Source organism: Dipodomys ordii, unplaced genomic scaffold, assembly GCF_000151885.1.
Source record: "Dipodomys ordii isolate 6190 unplaced genomic scaffold, Dord_2.0 Scaffold62, whole genome shotgun sequence".
Lineage (NCBI taxonomy): Eukaryota > Metazoa > Chordata > Mammalia > Rodentia > Heteromyidae > Dipodomys > Dipodomys ordii.
The window spans coordinates 1,646,391-1,666,592 of NW_012267278.1; the positions used below are offsets into that span (position 1 = coordinate 1,646,391).

A 20,202-nucleotide genomic window follows, 5' to 3' on the forward strand; every position below is an offset into this window, starting at 1 on the left:
ACTGACTATGTTATATACAAAGAAGCCTGGAATAGCAGTAGAAGAACAGGTTCTGTCTAGCTTAAAGCTTATAACGCCTGGTAAAATCAGAAATAATGGTAGAAATTCAGTGTTGAAATAAAGTTTGAGAGATCAGAAAGTTCAGTTCTTATTTTGAATTGGTAGAAGGAGAAGAGTACAACTAGAAGAGTTAACTAAGATTTCCAGAGGACTGGAGGTATGGCTCAAGTGGCAGAGCACCTTCCTAAGAAGCATGAGGCCCTGAGTTCAAACTCCAAAAACAATGAAGAGGCTGGACACAGGTGACTTACACCTGTAATCCTAGCTACTCAGGAGGCTGAGTCCTCCACAGTCCTTATAAGACTGTGGTTCAAAGCCAGTCTGGACAGGAAAGTCTGTGAGACTCTTATCTCTACTAAAAACTACCCAAAAAGCTGATAGGAAAGAAATGACTCAGGTGATAGAGTGCTAGTCTTGAGCAAAAGATGCTCAGAGATAGAGCCCAAGCCCTGAGGTTAAGCCCCAGACCCCAGGACCAGCACACATAAAAAAAGAATGGGTAGTTTCCACGCTGTTGAGTTTACCTTGCTTTTCCTTTCCCTTTCCTTTCTTGTTGTTTGATTCTTCCTTCCTTTCTTAGAATTTTTCTTTTTCCCTAGCAGAGTTGGGTAGTAAAATAATTCCCCTTAATACTCCCTAACACAATCCCAAGCTTCATACTATCTCTGACTTACATGAGAGATTAAGTCTAAATCTGACATTACATTCCCATCTCAAGATATTTCTGTTTACTCAGAGAATGTAAGAAATTAAATGCATATATCTGTCATTCAGAAATATTTCTATATAATGGAATTACTGAATGCTAAATGGTTACATTATATTAAGATTTCTTTGATTTGTAAAATAATAACATTGGTATCATACATAAATTTATATCAAAATGTATTTTTAGCCAGATGAGGTGGCTTAAGCCTATAATATCAGCTTCTTGGAGAAAGATAGCAAGACAGGAGAGATATTATTTGGGGCCAACCTGAGCTAAAAGTTCAAAACCCTATCAACAAAAGATGCTTAAGGGCATGGTTAGCAAGTATAAAAACCCAAGTTTAAACCCCAATACTATAAAAAAAAAGTATTTTTCAAATTAGAGTTTTAACATACTAGGAAAAAATATTATCTTTTCCAGTTTCTATTGTTTAAATAAAAAAACACAAGAATCAGGGAAATCAGATTTTCTACAGATTTCTACAAATGAAGTAATCTTGAATTTCAAATTTGAGTCCATGTAAAAATTATAATTATAAATGGCAATAGCTCTTTTTTTCTCTTGAGCATGTAATTTACCTAAGCTAGTAGTGATAAGAGGGGGGAAAATACACACACACACACACACCTTTTGGATAAAGCAGAAGACAAGTCTTATTGCAGCAAGGAGGATTTTGAAGAACAGAAAAACAGAGGGGAAAGTTCAGTGAGTGGTTTGTTTTTAAAAATGTGTAACATAGTCTGCAGTTCCATAGTAGTTTCCAGATGTGGCCTTGTACTTTGTACCCAAGTTAAGAATCTACAACTTAATACCCTCTAGGAAAACAAAGATATCTCTTAAGGAGGTAAATAAAAGTATTTTAAAGGATTAGAGACCTATAACTAAAGATTTTCACAATGGAAGAGAGGGAGGTTCTTTAAGCTATGTAATTAAAGTATATATGACAGAATTCTTTTTACCACCTCACAGTGATAATCATGAGGGTAGATGTGCATGGGAGATCAAGATAGTTGTTAGAATGCAATTAGATTTAAAATTTTAGAATGTTGTGTGAATCAAAATTATCTTTAGAATGAATAAGATTTAAAATTTTGTTATGATTAAAGATCATTAATAGGCATTTACTCCAACTTTGCAAAGACTTATTCTATGAAATGAAAATAATTTAAGAGTTTAATTCCATCAAGTATTTGGGGTCAGGATTATTTAAGTAGGCTTGGTTTTAATTGCATTAAAAGATTTTTTGAGTAGTCTACCTGAGTAATTCCTTGTGTTTAAAATTATGTTATAGATTAAGCCAGTTCTTGGCTTGTCTTCACAAACAGAAGACAGAAGCGTGATGAGAATTTAAAATTTTTTTAACATATTTTCACATTTTTTAAGGTATAAATGAAATCCAGCAACTTAAAAAAATTTTTAAAGGCTTGCAAGTTACCATAATTTGTGTATTTGTTTTACAAATTTATAAAATATTAATAGTGATCACCATTTTTTTCATGTAAAGTGCTCAGTGACTGATACACAAGAGTTGGTAAGTTACTATCTCTTATCATTAGCTTTATCATTACCACACATTTTTAGTACACTGAATTTGCAGTGTAAAAATGACTTTCTAATTTAAAACCACTGACACTTTTTGGAATACTGCTTATTTCCAACTATGGATAGTGGCCCATATTTCTAAATCCTGTGTAAAATACTGTGTATGTTTAAAAGAAGAAACTCTGAATCACAGAAGAAAAACAGCAACAGCAAAGATTTGCCCACATTCTTGTTCCTTTAATTCTAAAAATTGAAGAAGTGAAAAAAGTACAGAGCAACTAAAAACAATTTTAAAGTTCAATGTTAAAGGGATCTTATTGTACCCAAAACATGGTGTTGAAAAGGAAAAAAGTGCTTAGCAGACAAGCTATATATATAAAAACAGGAAGATATGAGCTGGAGGAGACAGATCTTGATAAAATTAGTAAGCAGAAGTTATCTTTATAAACCAGCATTTATTCTAAATGAAATGTTTTAAATGACAATAGGGTTTTATTCCCTCCCCCCCCCAAGAAAGCTTAAACCATATAAATCTAACAAATCCCACTCCCATACTTAGCCATGTTCTCTGGTTTAAAAGCTGAAACATTGCTGGTTCCCTAACTAATTATTGAATATATTTCTGTTTCAATGTGTAAATTTAAAAGTTGATATGACTTTAACCTTTTTTGGTTAGGAAGAAGCTTCAAGGTTTAATATATAACTAATCTTTCTATTAAAATATTCCTATTCTTGATTATAATTTTAAAAGACCCAAAGGCTTCATGGAAGAGATACTTGGCAAAAGACATTAATTTGAGAATTATCTCCTAAATTTCAAAAACTTGTCTATAGGAAGTGGCGTTGTGGTAGAGTGCTCACCTTGAGCTGAAGAACTCAGGGACAGCACCCAGACTTAGAGTTCAAGCCTCATGACTGACCAAAAACAAAAACCAAAAAACTTGTCTTCAATGAAACTTGTCTCAAAAACCTTTAATTACCTTGTTTTGGACAAACAAAATTTGCTATCTTCCCTTCTCCTTTCTCACTGCTCTCAGACCATCCTGTTGCTTTGCCAAGATTGTCTTAACAGCCTTGCTTTTCTTTTCTTTTCCTTTCTCTCCTTTTCTTTTTTCCTTAACAGGCTTTCTAACTCATCTCCCTGCCTCTGGTTTTGCCCCCTTCTAAGAACATATTTTTTTCTAAACATTAGCTGAAATTGTCACTATTATCATATAGTATCCTTAAAGAATGAAATTCATATTTCTTAATGAAGTTTGAAGATCCTTCTTTCCCTTCCTACAGTTTATCTTATACCTAAATTTCTTCCATTAATCTTCTCCCTCTCTGCTACAGACCCAGTTTCTGTTCCTAGGCCCTTTTCACAAGCTGAGTTCTTTGGTAAGGACTGTCTCCACCCTCCCTCCCAAATCCTTCCCTGAATTTTCTTGCCAAGGCTTCTACTAATACTCTTAAGTTCCAGCTCACATGTCTCTTCCTTCAGGAAGCCTGTTTTGAACCACCATTCCAAGTCTGGACTCCCTTAATGTTTCATAGTTTTATGCCAAGACCAAGTCATTTGGCCTTCCTCTGCTTTTACCAGGGTGTTCAGCTTGTTTTTGAGGAAAAGAAGGCAGAAAGTAAGTTTGCTAAGAACAGATGCAGAGGCAGTAAATCTCACTTTGACACAGCGAGTAAGCTGACCAAACATCAAGTTGACCAAAAAGTCAGATTTGCTGTTACTTCTCTGATCAGATTCCAGGATTCTTCCAAACAAATACAATATGTTTTAATAGCAGACTTTGTAAAATATGTGCTGGCCTGAACTAACAACCTATGGTAGATTTCCAAAACATTGTCCTTTGTAATCATTGTTCTGTGCTCAAGATGATCATCTTTTCAGCACATGGTTATTACATGCCTATAAGTGTCCTGTACTGGATACCTTCAGTACCCAGTAAAGTTCTTGGAAAAACTCAAGCGTTTTACTATTTTGAACAAAACATCTCCAGGGGGCTGGGAGGGTGGCTCAGTGGTAGAGTGCTTGCTTTGAATGCATGAGGCCCTGGGTTTGATTCCTCAGCACCACATAAGCAGGGGGAAGAAAAGCCAGAAGTGGTGCTATGGCTCAAGTGGTAGTGTGCTAGCCTTGAACTGAAGAGCTGAGGGACAACGCTCAGGCCCAGAGTTCAGGCCCCACGACCGAACTCCTCCCCCCCAAAAAAAATCTCCAGAAGTGAAGCTATGCAATGATAAATGATAACACGGAGGCCAATTGATATATGGGTTGGAACTCTTCTTGGACATTAAATATTTATTTTGTGGCAATTTTGTGTGTGTTGGAAGGTAAAGAGACTTAATTCTCCAGGACTGTTCTATGCAAGAGAGCAGAAATTAATACTCTTTGAAGTATTTAAATCAGTCTTTATGGAGACCATAAAAATTAACTGTGTTAAAAGGTGCTCAGTAAATGAGAATGTTACAAATATTTTTCTTTTTATATAAGGTGGCATTAAAAATAGATCTCAAAATTTTGGGAGGGGAGGAAATCTTCACTTAAGATTCCTAATTAAGGGCTGGGAAGGTGGCTCAGTGGTAGAGCACATGCCTTGCATGCCAGAGGCCCTGGGTTCGATTCCTCAGCACCATATAAGCAAAAAGAAAAAAGCCAGAAGTGGCGCTGTGGCTCAAGTGGTAGAGCGCTACCCTTGAGCTGAAGAGCTGAGGGACAGCGCCCAGGCCCAGAGTTCAGGCCCCATGACCAGACCCCCCCCACAAAAAAAAGATTCCTAATTAATTTCAACATATCTGTAATATTTCTTTAATAAGTATCAAACTGTAAATACCAGTTAGTAAATGTATGCAATTTGCAGTTTAAAGTTACATTTTAATTACTTTAATTCATTGGGGGTCTACTAAATGTATTTTTTCCCCTTGTTTCGCCTAGAAAATAGGAAGGTAAGCACTGTAGAATAATTTTTATGTTACAAACACGAGTATAATAACTGCTGAATAACTGTTATAACTTCAGAAAAAAGAATCATAGTGCAACTCTTCCTGAACCAAAGTTGTCTTTTTTTTCTTGTACTTCCCTCATTTTAAAACCAGCTTTTATATCTCACAACTCTGTATGCCAAGTGGTTTATGTATCCAAATTATTCAATTTCTTGGATGCTATCTCCTATTGCTGCGAATTGAATGACTTTACTAGGTTTGTTTTGTTTGTGGTTGAGTGAGCATTTGGTTATGCTGTTTACTTCTGTGGTTTTGCTTAGTGGAAGAGAGCCTAGAAACCTCTGCAGCCTTTTTTTTTCTGTTCATTAATCCCCAACTACTTCTTGACCAATAAAAACTACATACTGTGTTGTGCTTTTACGTATTTTTTAAAGCAGCTTATGAGAGCATACAAATTTATTTGGAGATAATAAATAAAAAGTAACTATTTTGAACCTGTGACTTTTAAAACATCATGACTGAAAAAGCCAGAAGTGGTGCTTTGGCTCAAGTGGTAGAGCTCTAGCCTTGAGCTGAAGAGCTGAGGGATAGCACCTAGGCCCAGAGTTCAGGCCCCAGGACCGACAAAAATAAATAAATAAAAATCATAGCTTAAGAGTTGTAAAAGTAATTTAGTGATATTGGCACCTCACTTGTAATACTGAAACCTATTTTCATTTAGGACCCCTAGTTCTGTATCTGTCCATGATGTCCCAACATTTCCCTCCTTAACCTAAGCATGTAACACATGGGCAAACACAAAAAACAAACATGGAAAAAGATCTAATTTAGCAGTTGATTAAAAAATAGAGCTATGAAAGGAAGGAAATTATATTAACATAGGACCTCACAGAGTTGGGTTCTGGACCCAACAAGATTAAGTGCTCCTTTGTAACCTCATTCTCCTCAAGTTCCTCATTGATTTCAAAGAAGGGATTTTTTTTCTTTTTAACAAGAGTGCTTAGGAGAGACCATTAGAATTACAAAGCCTTCACACATATTTGGGAAGAGAAAGACAATTCAGATGTTTGCTACCAAGGTTTATTATCTGTGTAGACAAGTACATAGCTTGCCAAAAATAGATTTTTCATTGAATATAGGCCATGATCTCATACTTGTTTCTGCATTCTGCTGCCTAGTCAGAGTTGTTTGGGCATTATTGGAAAGGGAGAAGGGAAATTTCCATCGTTTATAAGATGTAAAGAGAACTCCATTCCTCTTCTTGCCGTATGGGTCATTCCAGAGATTTGTATGCCTTTGCCTCTAGGTAAATGGCCTAAGTAGAAGAGGGAGAGTTGGCCCTCATCTTACAGCATCAGCACATGCTCACATCCCGGCCCAGCCCACCAAGCCTGTTCTTGACCTCAGAATTAGCTCATCCGGCTTGTTTTTCGCCTGGGCTGTGCAGGGCCCCGCTTCCCCCAGCCTCTGCGCTTAGGGGGCGGGGCTCTGCGGCAACGCGGGCTGGCATTGGTGAGTGTGCCCGCCAGGGCGGTGGAGAGACAGGCCCAAGGCGGGGCCTGCCGGCTTGTTTGTCGGCGCGGCCCCGCCCCTGCCGTCCGCGCTGTCCGGAGGAGCGCTGCGGTGAAGAGCCTCGGCGTCCGGCCAGCGCTCGCTCACTCTCTCGTCTCCTCGCGCTCCGCCGCCGTCCCGCGCCGACATGCGCCTGGCCTCCGCGGCGAACGAAGCGTACACTGCCTCGCTAGCCGTCTCGGAGCTGCTGGGGTGCAAGCAGTGCGGCGGGGGCCGCGGCCAGGACGAGGTACCCGGGCGAGGGGCTGGGCGGGCGGGTTACCTGGCCGAGCCGCGGCGCTGCGCGGAGGTCGTGCCGCCCCCAGCATTCTCACGCTAACAGCGCCCGAAAACGCTCCCCGGGAGGGGGCGTCAGCGCGGCGGGCCCCGCTCCCCTCCCGGAGACCCGCAGGGAAAGGGCGGCAGGTGTTGAGGGGGAGACCCATCCTAACGCGTCGACCCCGGGCGGAAAAGGTTGAGAGGCAGCCGTCTGGGTGGTTTAAATGAAGTCCCGAAGCGTGAATAGCTCTAGAGCTGGGGTAAAACAGCCTGTGGATTTCCCCACTGGCGGCTTGTCAGAACAGATTATTCAGTCACCCTCGCCTCCAGCCCCTCGTACTTTAAAAAAGAAAAGGAAATGCATTTGAATCAGTTAAAAGTACATTGCCTGCATAAACTGTGTTCTGCAAGCACTATGACGTGATGCTCTGCGTTTCCCTGTTTACTAAAGCATCTCTCCCTGTTGTTTCTGAACGTTCAGAAACAACTTTGTCATTTTAACATTTTATTTTTCCGAGTGCAAATACGATGCTATTTGAAAATTATTGATATGAGCTCAGTTAAAATATAAACCTTCAAAAGGCTTTCATTCGAAAGGTGATGATGAAGGGAAAAAATGAATTTCAATTGAAATCAGAATGAAATCTAAAGAAATAATTTCTCTGCAGGTTTACCTATTAAAATGACTCAGGTTTAGTAATTATATCTTTTTATAAATGGGGTCTGTGTTATCAGTACACTGTATATTCATAAAGACTGAAATGAATCAATCTCATATGGGTTGTAGAACACCAAATATTTTTGTCTAGATTTTTACATTTGTGTATGTTATTACATGTTCCTTGTTTACAGATGACAGAACAGCCTTTAAAAGTCTTACAGGAGCTGGGGATGTAGCTCGGTGGAAGAGCACCTGCTTAGTATGTAGAGACTCAGCATTTGATCCCCAACATGCATAAATAAATGTCTTATACTATTGCCTGAGAAACTTACCAGAGAGAGAAAATTGAAGTAGCATAAGAGATTATTTCTGTTTTGTGTAGAAATGAGCCCCGATCATCTTGTCTAAACAGCTCTTTCATTTCTGGGTATGGTTATGTGCAGATTCCTGGTTCTTGCCTCATCTAGAATTTCTAAATATAGCCATGTAAACTAGAAGATAGACTTATTAGCATGTACAGTGATTATAAAATATGTAGATAGGGGGCTGGGAAGTTGGCTCAGTGGTAGAGCGCTTGCCTTGCATGCCTGAGGCCCTAGGTTCCATTCCTCAGCACCACATAAGCAAAAAGAAAAAAGCCAGAAGTGGTGCTGTGGCTCAAGTGGTAGAGCACTAGCCTTGAGCTGAAGAGCTGAGGGACAGTGCTCAGGCCCAGAGTTCAGGCCCCACAACCAGACCAAAAAAAAAAATATGTAGATGGTTGGTGTAGTCATATTTCATTTTTAATAAATCTAAGATGGGAATATAAGTTAGGAAGTATTGTTTTACAGAAAAACTAGTTATTTTACCAAAAATCATAATTGTCTCAACTAGCAAGTTTCCATAATGCTTTTGAAAACTTTATAGGAATGGAACTCCTGAGCATAAGTGTAGAGCTTGCATAAGGCCAAGTCAGTCTTCTAAATTTTATCTATTTACTTGTTTATTTTGATGCTAGGCATTAAATCCAGGACTAGAACATGTTGGGCAAGTGCTCTACTACTGAACCACATCCCAGCCCCAATACAATACTTTTGAGTAAGTTTTTGTTTTTCTGAAATATAGTTCATAAAAATTACACCTGTAATCTTACAGGCTCACACCTGTAATCTTATCTACTCAGGGGGCTGAGATCTGAGGATCATGTTTGAAAACCAGCCCAGGCAGGAAAGTCTATGAGACTCTTCAGTTAACCACCAGAAAACCGGAAGTGGCATTGTGGCTCAAGTGGTAGAGTGCTTGCCTTGAGCTGAAATGCTCAGGGACAGGACCCAGGCCAGAGTTCAAGCCCCACGACTGACCCTCCCCCCCCCAAAAAAAAATCACAAGTACCTGAACTCCAAATACCCTGGTAGTGTTCTTGACGATTTTAGAAGTACTAGTACATTTTGCTGTAATCACGGTGTTTCTTTGTAAGGCTTCTAGATCTCATTTCTAATTAAATTTTTTGAACATCAAAAGGCCAGTGCCCAATTATAGGCACTGTGTAACATCTTTTACTTTCTGTGTAACATCTTTTACTTTGTTGAAATGGTTTCAAAAAGTATACATTGCTTTATAAAAGTTTTTTGGTTGGTTGGTTGGTTGACTGACTGACTGATGTCTTTCTTTCCTCTCCCTCTCCCCCCCCCCCCCCCCCAACTCAACTTTCTCCACTCTCCTCTCCTTTTTCTTTTTTTTTTTTTCCTCTGGTGCTGGTCCTGGAGCTTGAAGTCAGGGCCTGGGCCACTGTACCTGACTTTTTTTGCTCAAGGACAGCACTCTACCACTTGAGCCACAGTTCTACTTCCCTGTTTTTGGTAGTTAATTGGAAATAAGAGTCTCATGGACTTTTCTGTCTTGGCTGGTTTTAAACTGTAATTCTCAGATCTCAGCCTCCTGGGTAGCTAGGATTACATGCATGAGTCACCAGCACCAGGTGGTTGGTTGATTCTTAGGCCTGCCTGGACCTCACTGTGTATCCCAGACTGGCCTGAACTATAGACCCTTAGCCTCCCAAGTGCTAGTAGGTAGGTGGTGTGTGCCACCAGCCCAAATTAATTTTTAATTTTAAAAAATAAGATTAATGGGCTGGGAAGGTGGCTCAGTGGTAGAGCGCTTGCCTTGTATGCATGAGGCCCTGGGTTTGATTCCTCAGCACCATATAAGCAAAAACAAAAAAGCCAGAAGTGGCGCTGTGGCTCAAGTGGTAGAGCACTGGCCTTGTGCTGAAGAGCTGAGGGACAGCACTCAGGCCCAGAGTTCAGGCCCTACGACTGGACCAAAAATAAATAAAATAAGATTAATACCAATGCTGTGATTATCAGTCATATACATAAAACATCCAGGCAAGAGTAAAAAAAAATACAGGTATTAAGTACAGATAAATACAATGACTCAAATGATTTACTTTATTTTCAAATAGTTAGGAGCTTTATTTCATTGTGTATGTATAGAAAAATCAGTCTTTCACTTAGAGATATAGATTCATAAATGTCTTTAACATTTTGAAACAACTGATTGGAATAGTCCTTTCAGTCTGCAAATACTGATTTTCCCCCACAGAACTGATATTTGAACCCAGGACGTCATACTTGCAGCCATGCTCCAGTCCTTTTGTTCTAGTTTTCGTTTGTAAATAGTTTTAGTTTTTTAATACCTTTCAAATAGGGCTTTGAATGTTTTGCTCAAGTCAGACTCAACCTTGATCCTCATTTTTCTGCCTTCCAAGTAGCTGGGATTGCAAGCTTGTACTACATGCCTGGTCCCATACTGATTCGTGTAGTGATACTATGTATATATAGTCTTTCAGTGGCACTATCAGCAGCCACTAGATTTTCATATTCTGAAAATGGGTGGTTGTTATTATACACACACATTTTGAAGCAACCTTGTAATGGTGGAGGCTATGGTCATCTCTTTCAAAGACAGTAATTAGCACTGTTGAAGGGAGGGGACTTTTCTTCTCATATTTAGTTTGCCTAGCCACACCCTCACAGAAAATCTGTGAGAGTTATGCTATGATTAACATTACATCTGTTTTCAAAAAGGGCATTTGCTGTTAGAAATTCTGCTTCCTGGGATTGACCAAAATTTGTTGAGTTAAATTGAGTTTCTCATCACTACAGATGGATAAATAATTGAAGTAACCTAAATTGGAAGTTATGAACTAAATGCATATAGTATGGCTTATGATCACTCCATGAGCATAGTATCTGCTTCACAGGCTGATAACAGGATCATTCTAAGACTGATTTTTATTTTTTTCAGGAAGCTCACCAAGTATTCACTTCATGTGTAGCTAACAGAACAATACTGAAAGGCTAGTTCAGATGGTAAAGTGTTGCTCACACCCATACAAACAAATGGTATTGACTGGGCTCAACTAAAAAGTACATTGATTCTTACTGATAATATTATGGTGTGTATAATTTGTAAAATATAGTTATATAACATGAGATATTAGGAGCAATGATACTATTGTTACTTTATTATTATCATCATCATCCTTTGACAAATTAGATCCTATAATTTAGAAATTCATTTGCATTTACTAAAAAGTAGAGATGTGATTTTGGCCCATACCTTACTGTTCTGTACTTTTCCCTTATTACCTAGGGAGATGGTACATAGTGGTATTTATTTTATTTTGTGCTATTAAAAAAAAACTTTATAAAAATTCCAGTGAGAATTAGTTCAATTGGGTCACCTGTTTACTTTTCCCAGAAGTGTGTTTGTGTACAATGGAAGGCTGGTTGGAGTGACTCCACTTCCTGTCAGTATCCATCTCAGAGATCATCCATAACATTTCAGACATAACATTTCAGATTAGCTTTTTGTCTTGTGTTGGACATGAGATTAAGCAGAAAAGATCTTGTCATGTTCTTATGTCCCTGTCATGTACACCGTCCACTAGCCTCCAAATAAGTACATTTTTGTGGTATTAGAATTGGAATAATTGTTTCTTCTTATGTCAGTCCTAGCTAACCTTTTCTGTTTAGGAATTCATCTCCCTTTCTTCCTCATCTAATCTCTTCCCTTCTGCTTTCCTCCAATTTTCTCCTCTCCCCCATACCCCACAACCTCTTCAATTTATCTGGAATATGATTTTGGCAATACAAGTGTACAAGTGTGAGCTGAGCAAAATTGTGTTTCACCTAAAATTAGAATTAAGATGGTAAAAGGAGATTTTTGAATGCCAGGGACTCCTTTCAGTTTTGCCATTCTTCTGACACAGCTCTCTTGCTATATTGATACTTCATCAAAAAACAAATATAATCTCAACGCTAATAGGATTGAATAATGTGTCTCTAATCCATACCAAAGAACATTTGCTTTTTTCTTTTTTGGCCTTTTGTGATTATCTATCTTTATCTTCACGTTATAGTGTTGACAGACATAGTGATATCAAAAAGAATATATTTCTAACGATAATGGAGATGCTTCTTTGATCATTGAAGGCTTGAGGAAAAGGGCCTCTGAGTTTGGCAATGTTGGTGGGTTTATAAGTATTTGAGAACTACTTAGGACCACTAGGAAAGACTTGTTAATGCTTGTAAGAAAAATCCCCACTTCTGGAGCAACCATATCTACCTTCTTGAGATTGTAAAATTATTTTGTAATAATTGGAATATAAAGTATGTATTTGATATTGAAATAATTCCAGAATATTATAATTTGGCCTAATTGTTTAATACCCATGTGGTATTAATTTGGGCACATTTAAACAAATGCCACCCACAAGCTGCTAATATATTTATAGGATAAAGTCCTAGAAATGAAATTTCTAAGACCTTTTCTTTCTGTTTACAAATAATATATACATATCCTTCCCTTTTTTCTATCCCTTCCCCAAAAATACTGTGAAGATCTTTGAAAATATAAATATGTATATATATATTTGTATATTCCATATATAGAATTGCTTTATTCTTTGTAAGAACAGCATGCTATTTTACTTTATTGAAATAGTGCTCTTGATGATCACTTAGCTTATTTTCAAGTCTTATATTAGGAACAATGTTGCAGTGTTGACACTTTGAATAGAGTTGTGATTCAAGGAGTATATGACAAGTTTTGATCAATATTGCAACTGTAGAGGTATTGAAGTGTTTATATTGCTTGTGTCTTTATTAGCACAGGGAGTTCCATTGTTACACAGGTGTATACAATGTATCCTCCTCTCTATCACTTTCCCTATCCCACCCCCCTTCTTAAGGCAATTTCATCAGGTTTCTTTGTTATATTTTCTACATACAAATAAACTACATAGACCATATTCATCCTCATTATTCATCCTCTTTCTTAGCACCCACTGGTGCCCCCACCCCAATAGGAGCTCACGTTACTTTCCTGTCATGCATTTTTTAGTGTGCATTAGTTGCACAAAGGGATTTCACTATGGTAGTTCAGATGTGCATATATTATGCATTGCTCAGAATAACTCCACCCCCATCAATCCTCTGTTGATTAACAACTTTCATGCTGCCTTCATACACAGTTCTGTTTCACAATGACCCTCCATCTTTCCTATTCCTCTCCACTTATAATAAATAATCCCATATTGAGAATCATGTGTGTGTTTGTATCCTTATGCATGTGGGCATATGTATGTATATACATGTTCATGAGTATGTATGTCGTTTAGTTCTAGTTTCTACATAAGAGCAAAAACATACAATATTTGGCATTTTCCCTCTCACTGAAAAAGCACTCCCATCAGCAATGTATAAGTAATAAATGATTATTTTTCCATTCTACCCATCCTGAACAGAGCCTGTAAGGACTTCTTTTTAATCTTAAGCAGTCTTTTTGTATTCTTTTTAAAAGGTATATCTATATAATTAACTTAGATATTTTCATTGTGAATGTTGAGCTTTTTTTTTTTTTTTTTTTTGGTTGTGGGGCTTGAACTCTGGGCCTAGGCACTGTCCCTCAGCTCTTCAGCTCAAGGCTAGCGCTCTACCACTTGAGCCACAGTACCACTTCCGGTTTTCTGGTGGTTAATTGGAGATAAGAGTCTCATGGACATTCCTTCCCAGGCTGGCTTTGAAGGATGATTCTTAGATCTCAGCCTCCCTAGTAGCTAGGATTACAGGTGTGAGCTACTGGCGCCCTGCTATGTTGAGCATTTTTAAAGCCAGTCTTTACTTTTACTTTTCTTTGAATTTTCCATGTCCTTTGTTATTTCCTGTAAGAACATTGGGTGTTTTCTTATTGATTTGTATTATGTTTTTTTGTTGTTTTTTTTCTCCAGTCCTGTGGCTTGAACTCTGTCCCTGAGCTTCTTTTGCTCAAGGCTAGCACACTACCACTTGAGCCATAGCACCGCTTCTGACTTTTTCTGATTATGTGGTACTTGGAATTGAACCCAGGGCTTCATGCATGCTAAGCAAGCACTCTACCACTAAGCCACATTCCCAGACCTATATTTTGTATTTTTTTTAATATTTAGACATTTGTTTGTGAATTATAAATATCTCCCAATTTTCTGTTCATATTGACTCATTTTTTTTCACATGAGCAAGTATTTGTCATCAGATTTATCAATAGCATTCTTAGACCTACTGTTTTTTCCTAGTATTATAATTTCTTTGGTGTTTTTTTTTCGTTTTGTTTTTTACATTTAGCTCTGATTTGTTGTGGAATAAACTATGGCTTAGGGTTCATTTTTTTTAATGAGTGGCTATTCAGTTGTCCCTAAATCACTTGTCAAATCCATTTTTCCCATATTTGAAGTGATACCCTTTCATAGACTAAAGTCCTAAGTATATCTTGTTATGAAATGAGTAATAAAACCTTAAGACTGAAATGCATTTTAAGATAATTTTCAGAGATTAAAGAAATGAGAAAGGATAAATGTTGATTTATATACTTTTATACTTTTTAACCACTAAAATTTGTTTAAAAATATATACCACCCAAATTTGTTTAAAATATATATATATATGTGCTGGATCAGAGATTCAACAATTAGAAAGGCTAATGGAGTCATCCTTCATATAAAAGGCTGCTAAGTTGATATATTGAACAACAGGAGCATGTTTCCTTCCACCATTTATTATAGGCTATTGATACACATACATGACTAGTGAATTTAGTGTCTCTTAGTGAAGTGCATGTCATATACTATAACCATATACTAATAACCAGACTAAGAAATCACTAACCTCTAGTATAAGATTAGACATATTATAGGTTCAGTTGGCAAATATATACCCTACTTTGAATCTAAATCTTGATTTCTCCTGCTAAAAAAAATCAGTTTTGTCATGCAGACTTAATTATTTTATTTTATTTTATTTTAAGATTTTCATTCAATTGGAACAAATTTCTGGACCCACTGCTCCCTCTGTTTTTTCTTTAAATGGAAAACGTGGTTCATATCATGAAGATCTTCTTGAAACAGTAGGAAAAGAATAGAAATAATATTTGCATGTAATGTGAAAAGCAGGGGATTAATGTTTAGTTGTATAAGCTCTAAAAGTTGTTTTGTTTTTGGTGGTGGTGGTGGTGGTGGTGGTGGTGTGTGTGTGTGTGTCCATCCATCTGTCCATCTTGGGACTTAAACTAAGGACCTAAGCACTGTCCTTGAGCTTTTTAGCTCAAAGCTAGTGAGTCGTGGCTCTTCTTCCAATTTTTTTGGTAGGTAATTGAAGATAAGGGTCTCATGGACTTTCCTGCCTGGGCTGGCTTTGAACTGCAGTCCTCAGATCTCAGCCTTCATAGTAGCTAGAATTAGAAGCATCAGTCACTAGTGCCTGGGCATCTAAAACCTTTTTTTTTTTTATGAGACTAGATTAATAAGAAATGACTTTGCTAAGGGAATGAGATATTGTTATGCCTTTATTTCTGAAGTACACTGTGTTGGAAAGGACAGGATCTAACCTAGGTAGTTACTGTGTTAATCATGCTACATATAAAATTCTAGATTCACTATGCCAAAAAGGGGGAAAACCATTTCTTTCAGATTTACTTGAGCTCTCTACATACATTATAGGCAAGATGCATAGCATCCCATAAATAAAAAGTTTTAAAGCAAGCCTAGACACAAAATAAATTTCTCTAAAAGTTATTTTACTCTAATCTTTCTCTTTTGCACTTAACTAGCTAATTTTTATTTCTCATATTTCTGTGCTTACTGTGAGGTGTTATTCTAGATGCAATAATGATTATACTTTTTAAGGCATCTGTGTGGAACTATGGACTTTTCATTTCCTGACAAGATGCATGGGGATTGATATTTTGGTTGAATTTTGGATGTACAAACACATCGGTCTTATTTTGTATCACTGACAGCCCACAGGGTTGGCTGCTATGTGCTGAACTTTCTGTTCTAGACTTTCTGCCAAGTACTTTATGCAAAACTCTGGTTTTAGTGAAACAGGTTTTATTGTTTTTAGTCAGAGTCATATTATAAGATGTTAGCTGTGTCATGCAAACAGAAGAGTTGGTATGTATATATAGCCATGAAAACAAATTACCACAACGGTCCTGACTTTGTTCAACTGGTTGTTTTTCCTCCCATTCCTTTATCTCAGTTCATGTTGTTTACTGCTACAGGCCTGAGATGGTGTCATTTTCTTTTCTAGGAACTTGGAATTAGAATTCCTCGACCACTAGGACACGGACCAAGCAGATTCATCCCAGAAAAGGAGGTATGTTGTTTGTGAAAGTAGACAGTGAACTGCATGCTTTTAAGGAAATGTTTTCATGACCTACATCTTGGTATTTGAATGATTATTGGTCAACAAAGTGTTTTTTGCAGTTGATGACAGTTAATCATACTTTGGCAGTGAGTTTATGGGATTAGAAAGCTGTTGTAGACATGTTGATTTCTAGTATGTCATAATGTTTTTTAAACACTCATATTTTTAATCAAATAGAGCTGAGACTTGTTTTTGACTGATAATATTCCACCTACTTATATTTAGATCTTGCTTAATTAGGTGTGCCTGTAAACTGAATTACTTGTTCTTGACCATCTTCACAGGCTATTTTGAACTCTAAGTTGAGTCTTTAATTCTGCATGTGTAAAAGGGTTTATGCTTTGTTTTCATACAGATTGTTGCTATTAGTTAATTTTGGTTCTCCTTAAATGTAATGAAAGTGGGCACTATTATAAGAAAAAGCTTTCGTGTCTGCTTGCAAGCTCTGCAAATTTGATAATCTAAATCTGCTTCTTTGTCTGGACTCTGGCCAACTCTGCAAGCAGCCGATCTTGATGGCCTTTAACATTCAGCCTTGGTTGTTTATTCCCTACTGTATAATGTGTCTTCTGTTTTGCTACAAGTTTAAATTCATAACCCCTCTCTTAAGCCAAATTTAATTTGCTTCTAAATGACACAATGCCGCTAATGCACGTTATCTTTAACACCAATTTATAATTTACATAACCCTGGCTTTCTTCTCATTTATACAGATTCTCCAAGTGGGGAGAGAAGACGCACAGATGCATGCTTTATTTGCAGATTCTTTTGCTGCTTTGGGTCGTTTGGATAACATTACATTAGTGATGGTTTTCCACCCACAATATTTAGAAAGTTTCCTTAAAACTCAACACTATCTACTGCAAATGGATGGGCCATTACCCCTACATTATCGGCACTACATTGGAATAATGGTTTGTAAACATTTGATGAAAAATTCTGCATGCCTGAAATCTCTAATTGCTTTAAACATAGGGATAAATACCTACATTCTGACTTGTAGTTGGATTCCTATAAGGAAATATCTATTTGGGCTAGAAATGTGGCTTAGTGGTAGGGTGCTTGCCTAGCATGCATGAAGCCCTGGCTTCAATTCCTCAGTGCCACATAGACACAAAAAGCCAGAAGTGGTGCTATTGCTCAAATGGTAAAATGCTAACCTTGAGCTAAAGAAGCTCAGGGACATTGCCCAGAACTAGAAAAAAAAATCGCTATTTTTCCTATTTTTATAACTTTGAACTCAAGTCCAAAAAAAATTCTAACATATTTATATTATGCTGAGAGCCATTTTTTATGTTCAATAAAGTTGAACATAAGACCTATCTTATTCTAAATACTTAACATGACACAAGTAGTGTTAAACCTGATAGTTTGTAAGTTATATTCCGTTTTTATGCTTGGCAACTTAATTGAATTTTCTTAAACTGAACTTCTAAAATTTGTATGTTGGTAAAATTTCTATAGTTCAGATTTATTTTTTTAACAAATATTTGTTCTTGGAATAATTCTGAAGTATTTCCTATGAAGTAGTTGGACCTTTTAGTTTCTACATGAAAACTGTATCTCTGTAGTTCACAGAAAAGTTTAAAAGATACTAATTAAAAACAACTTTGATATTGAAACAGATTGGTAATAGTTCAAGAATTTCATACCTATAGTTAGAATATCTTTTTGTTTTCTCTTAAGGCTGCAGCGAGACATCAGTGCTCCTACTTGGTGAACCTGCACGTAAATGATTTCCTTCATGTTGGTGGGGACCCCAAATGGCTCAATGGTCTAGAGAATGCTCCTCAAAAACTACAGAATTTGGGAGAACTCAACAAAGTATTAGCCCATAGGCCTTGGCTTATTACCAAAGAACACATTGAGGTATGTAGTAATGTATCTTGAGCATCATTTAAAAATTTTTAAAGATAGGCTTACTGACAAAGTGCACAGAAAGAACAGAGTTTCCATTTTTCAGCTCCCTCTCAGAGATACATTTTTCTACTATTATCAGCATCTGGGATTTTCTATGGTACATTTGTTGATCAATGTTGATTTGTTGCTATGAGGTGCATCCTTCACAATGGGTTCACTCTTCGTGTTGTAAAATTCCAGAGTTTTTACAAGTGCATGTCATCATAATATGATTGCTATAGAATATAAAGGAGCAAATAGTCATATCCCTGTGCTTCCCCCTGAATGCATACAACTGCTGGTTTTTTCCCTTTCTCGAAAAAGTTTTGCTACATTTTAGAATGCCATATATTCAGATTGGCCTTTATTTATCAAAATGCATTTGATGTTCTTCCTTATTTTTTGATAACCTGAGAGAGCATTTATTTCTGTTTTACTCCAGTGTATGGATATACCATATTTTATCCATACACCTATTAAAAGGACATCTTGATTACTGCCAGTTTGGGCCAATTATAAATAAAACTGTTAGAACATTCATGGGTTAATATTTTAGTAGACAAAAGTTTTTAGCTCACTTGAGCAAATTACTGTTAGGTCTTATAATAAGCTAATTTTCAGCTTTGTAAGAAAACTGTGCCATACCTAAAGCTCATTTGAGCAAATTACTGTTAGGTCTTACAATGAGCTAATTTTCAGCTTTGTAAGAAAACTGTGCCATACCTAAACTATGCCATACCAGTCTGCATGCCAATAATGGTGAAGAAGCATTCCTTTGCCAGCATTGGTATTGGTGTTTTAAATTTTAGCCATTCTAACTGGCACTGCATTGTTAGTAAAAAAATAAATAAATAAAGATGCCTAACAATGTCATCTTAAACTAATTCCTTCTGGTTCTACAGTAAATGACTAACTTTTTAAAAACATCTTTTTGGTTTACTCTTTCTATAAACATCTACAATAATAGATGATGTCAAAAGGGATATAAGTATTTTTTTAATCATATTCAAATTGTATTGTCAAGGAGAAATTGCATAAGATTATAATGTAATGATAAAGTCTTATAGGACTTATGCCTGACTTTTTTCCCCCTTCAGGGATTTATGCTTGCTTAGGCAGGTGCTCTACTACTTGAGCTACACCTCTTGCCATTTTTGCTTGGATTATTTTTGAGATAAGGTCTCAGTTTTTTCCCCTGGGCCAACCTGGACTGTGATCCCCTTATTTACATTTCCCATGTAGGGCTGACATGTATACTACCTCACCCAACTTACTGTTGAGATGGAGTCTTGAGGAGCATTGGCAGAATGGCTCAAGTGGTAGAGTACCTGCTTAACAAATTTGAGGCCCTAAGCTCAAATCTCAATACCACTACCAAAAATTAAAAACAGAGATGAATCTCATGCACTGGGCTGGCCTTGAACTGTGATTCTCCTGATATCGTCTTCCTGTGTAGCTGGGACAACCCAGTCTGACCTGTCAACACCCAACCTTAATTTATAACTTGTACATAAGTATAATTTGATGATTAAATAGTATTGAAGCCACTTCAGATTATTGAAGTTACTCTCTTACATTTTTTTGAGGAGACTTGATAACAAAACATAACATTTTACACAGTAGCTTCCACTTGAAACATATAAATATTGTTTGAGGGGCTGGGAAGGTAGCTCAGTGGCAGAGCGCTTGCCTTGCATGCATGAGGCCCTGGGTTCAATTCCTTAGCACCACATAAGCAAAAAGAAACAAGCCGGAAGTGGTGCTGTGGCTCAAGTGGTAGAGCGCTAGCCTTGAGCTGAAGAGCTGAGGGACAGTGCCCAGGCCCAGAGTTCAGGCCCCAC

The 20,202-nt window shown here is 37.3% G+C and overlaps 2 protein-coding genes across 2 annotated transcripts in view; both read left to right on the plus strand.

Annotated features, from left to right (window-relative positions):
* LOC105990053 overlaps positions 1–6,722 on the plus strand; it is a 63,043-nt gene extending 56,321 nt beyond the window's left edge. The window contains exons 6-8 of the mRNA XM_013022368.1: positions 3,795–3,930; positions 5,238–5,248; positions 6,552–6,722. Of these exons, the coding sequence (XP_012877822.1) occupies positions 3,795–3,930; positions 5,238–5,248; positions 6,552–6,722 (318 nt within the window). The remainder of the gene's footprint in view (positions 1–3,794; positions 3,931–5,237; positions 5,249–6,551) is intronic.
* A 119-nt stretch (positions 6,723–6,841) lies between these two features.
* The window catches only part of LOC105990054 (sestrin-1), a 24,539-nt gene continuing 11,178 nt past the window's right edge, over positions 6,842–20,202 (plus strand). Inside the window, exons 1-4 of the mRNA XM_013022369.1 lie at positions 6,842–7,046; positions 16,346–16,411; positions 17,176–17,376; positions 18,149–18,343. Of these exons, the coding sequence (XP_012877823.1) occupies positions 6,945–7,046; positions 16,346–16,411; positions 17,176–17,376; positions 18,149–18,343 (564 nt within the window). The 5' untranslated portion in view covers positions 6,842–6,944. The remainder of the gene's footprint in view (positions 7,047–16,345; positions 16,412–17,175; positions 17,377–18,148; positions 18,344–20,202) is intronic.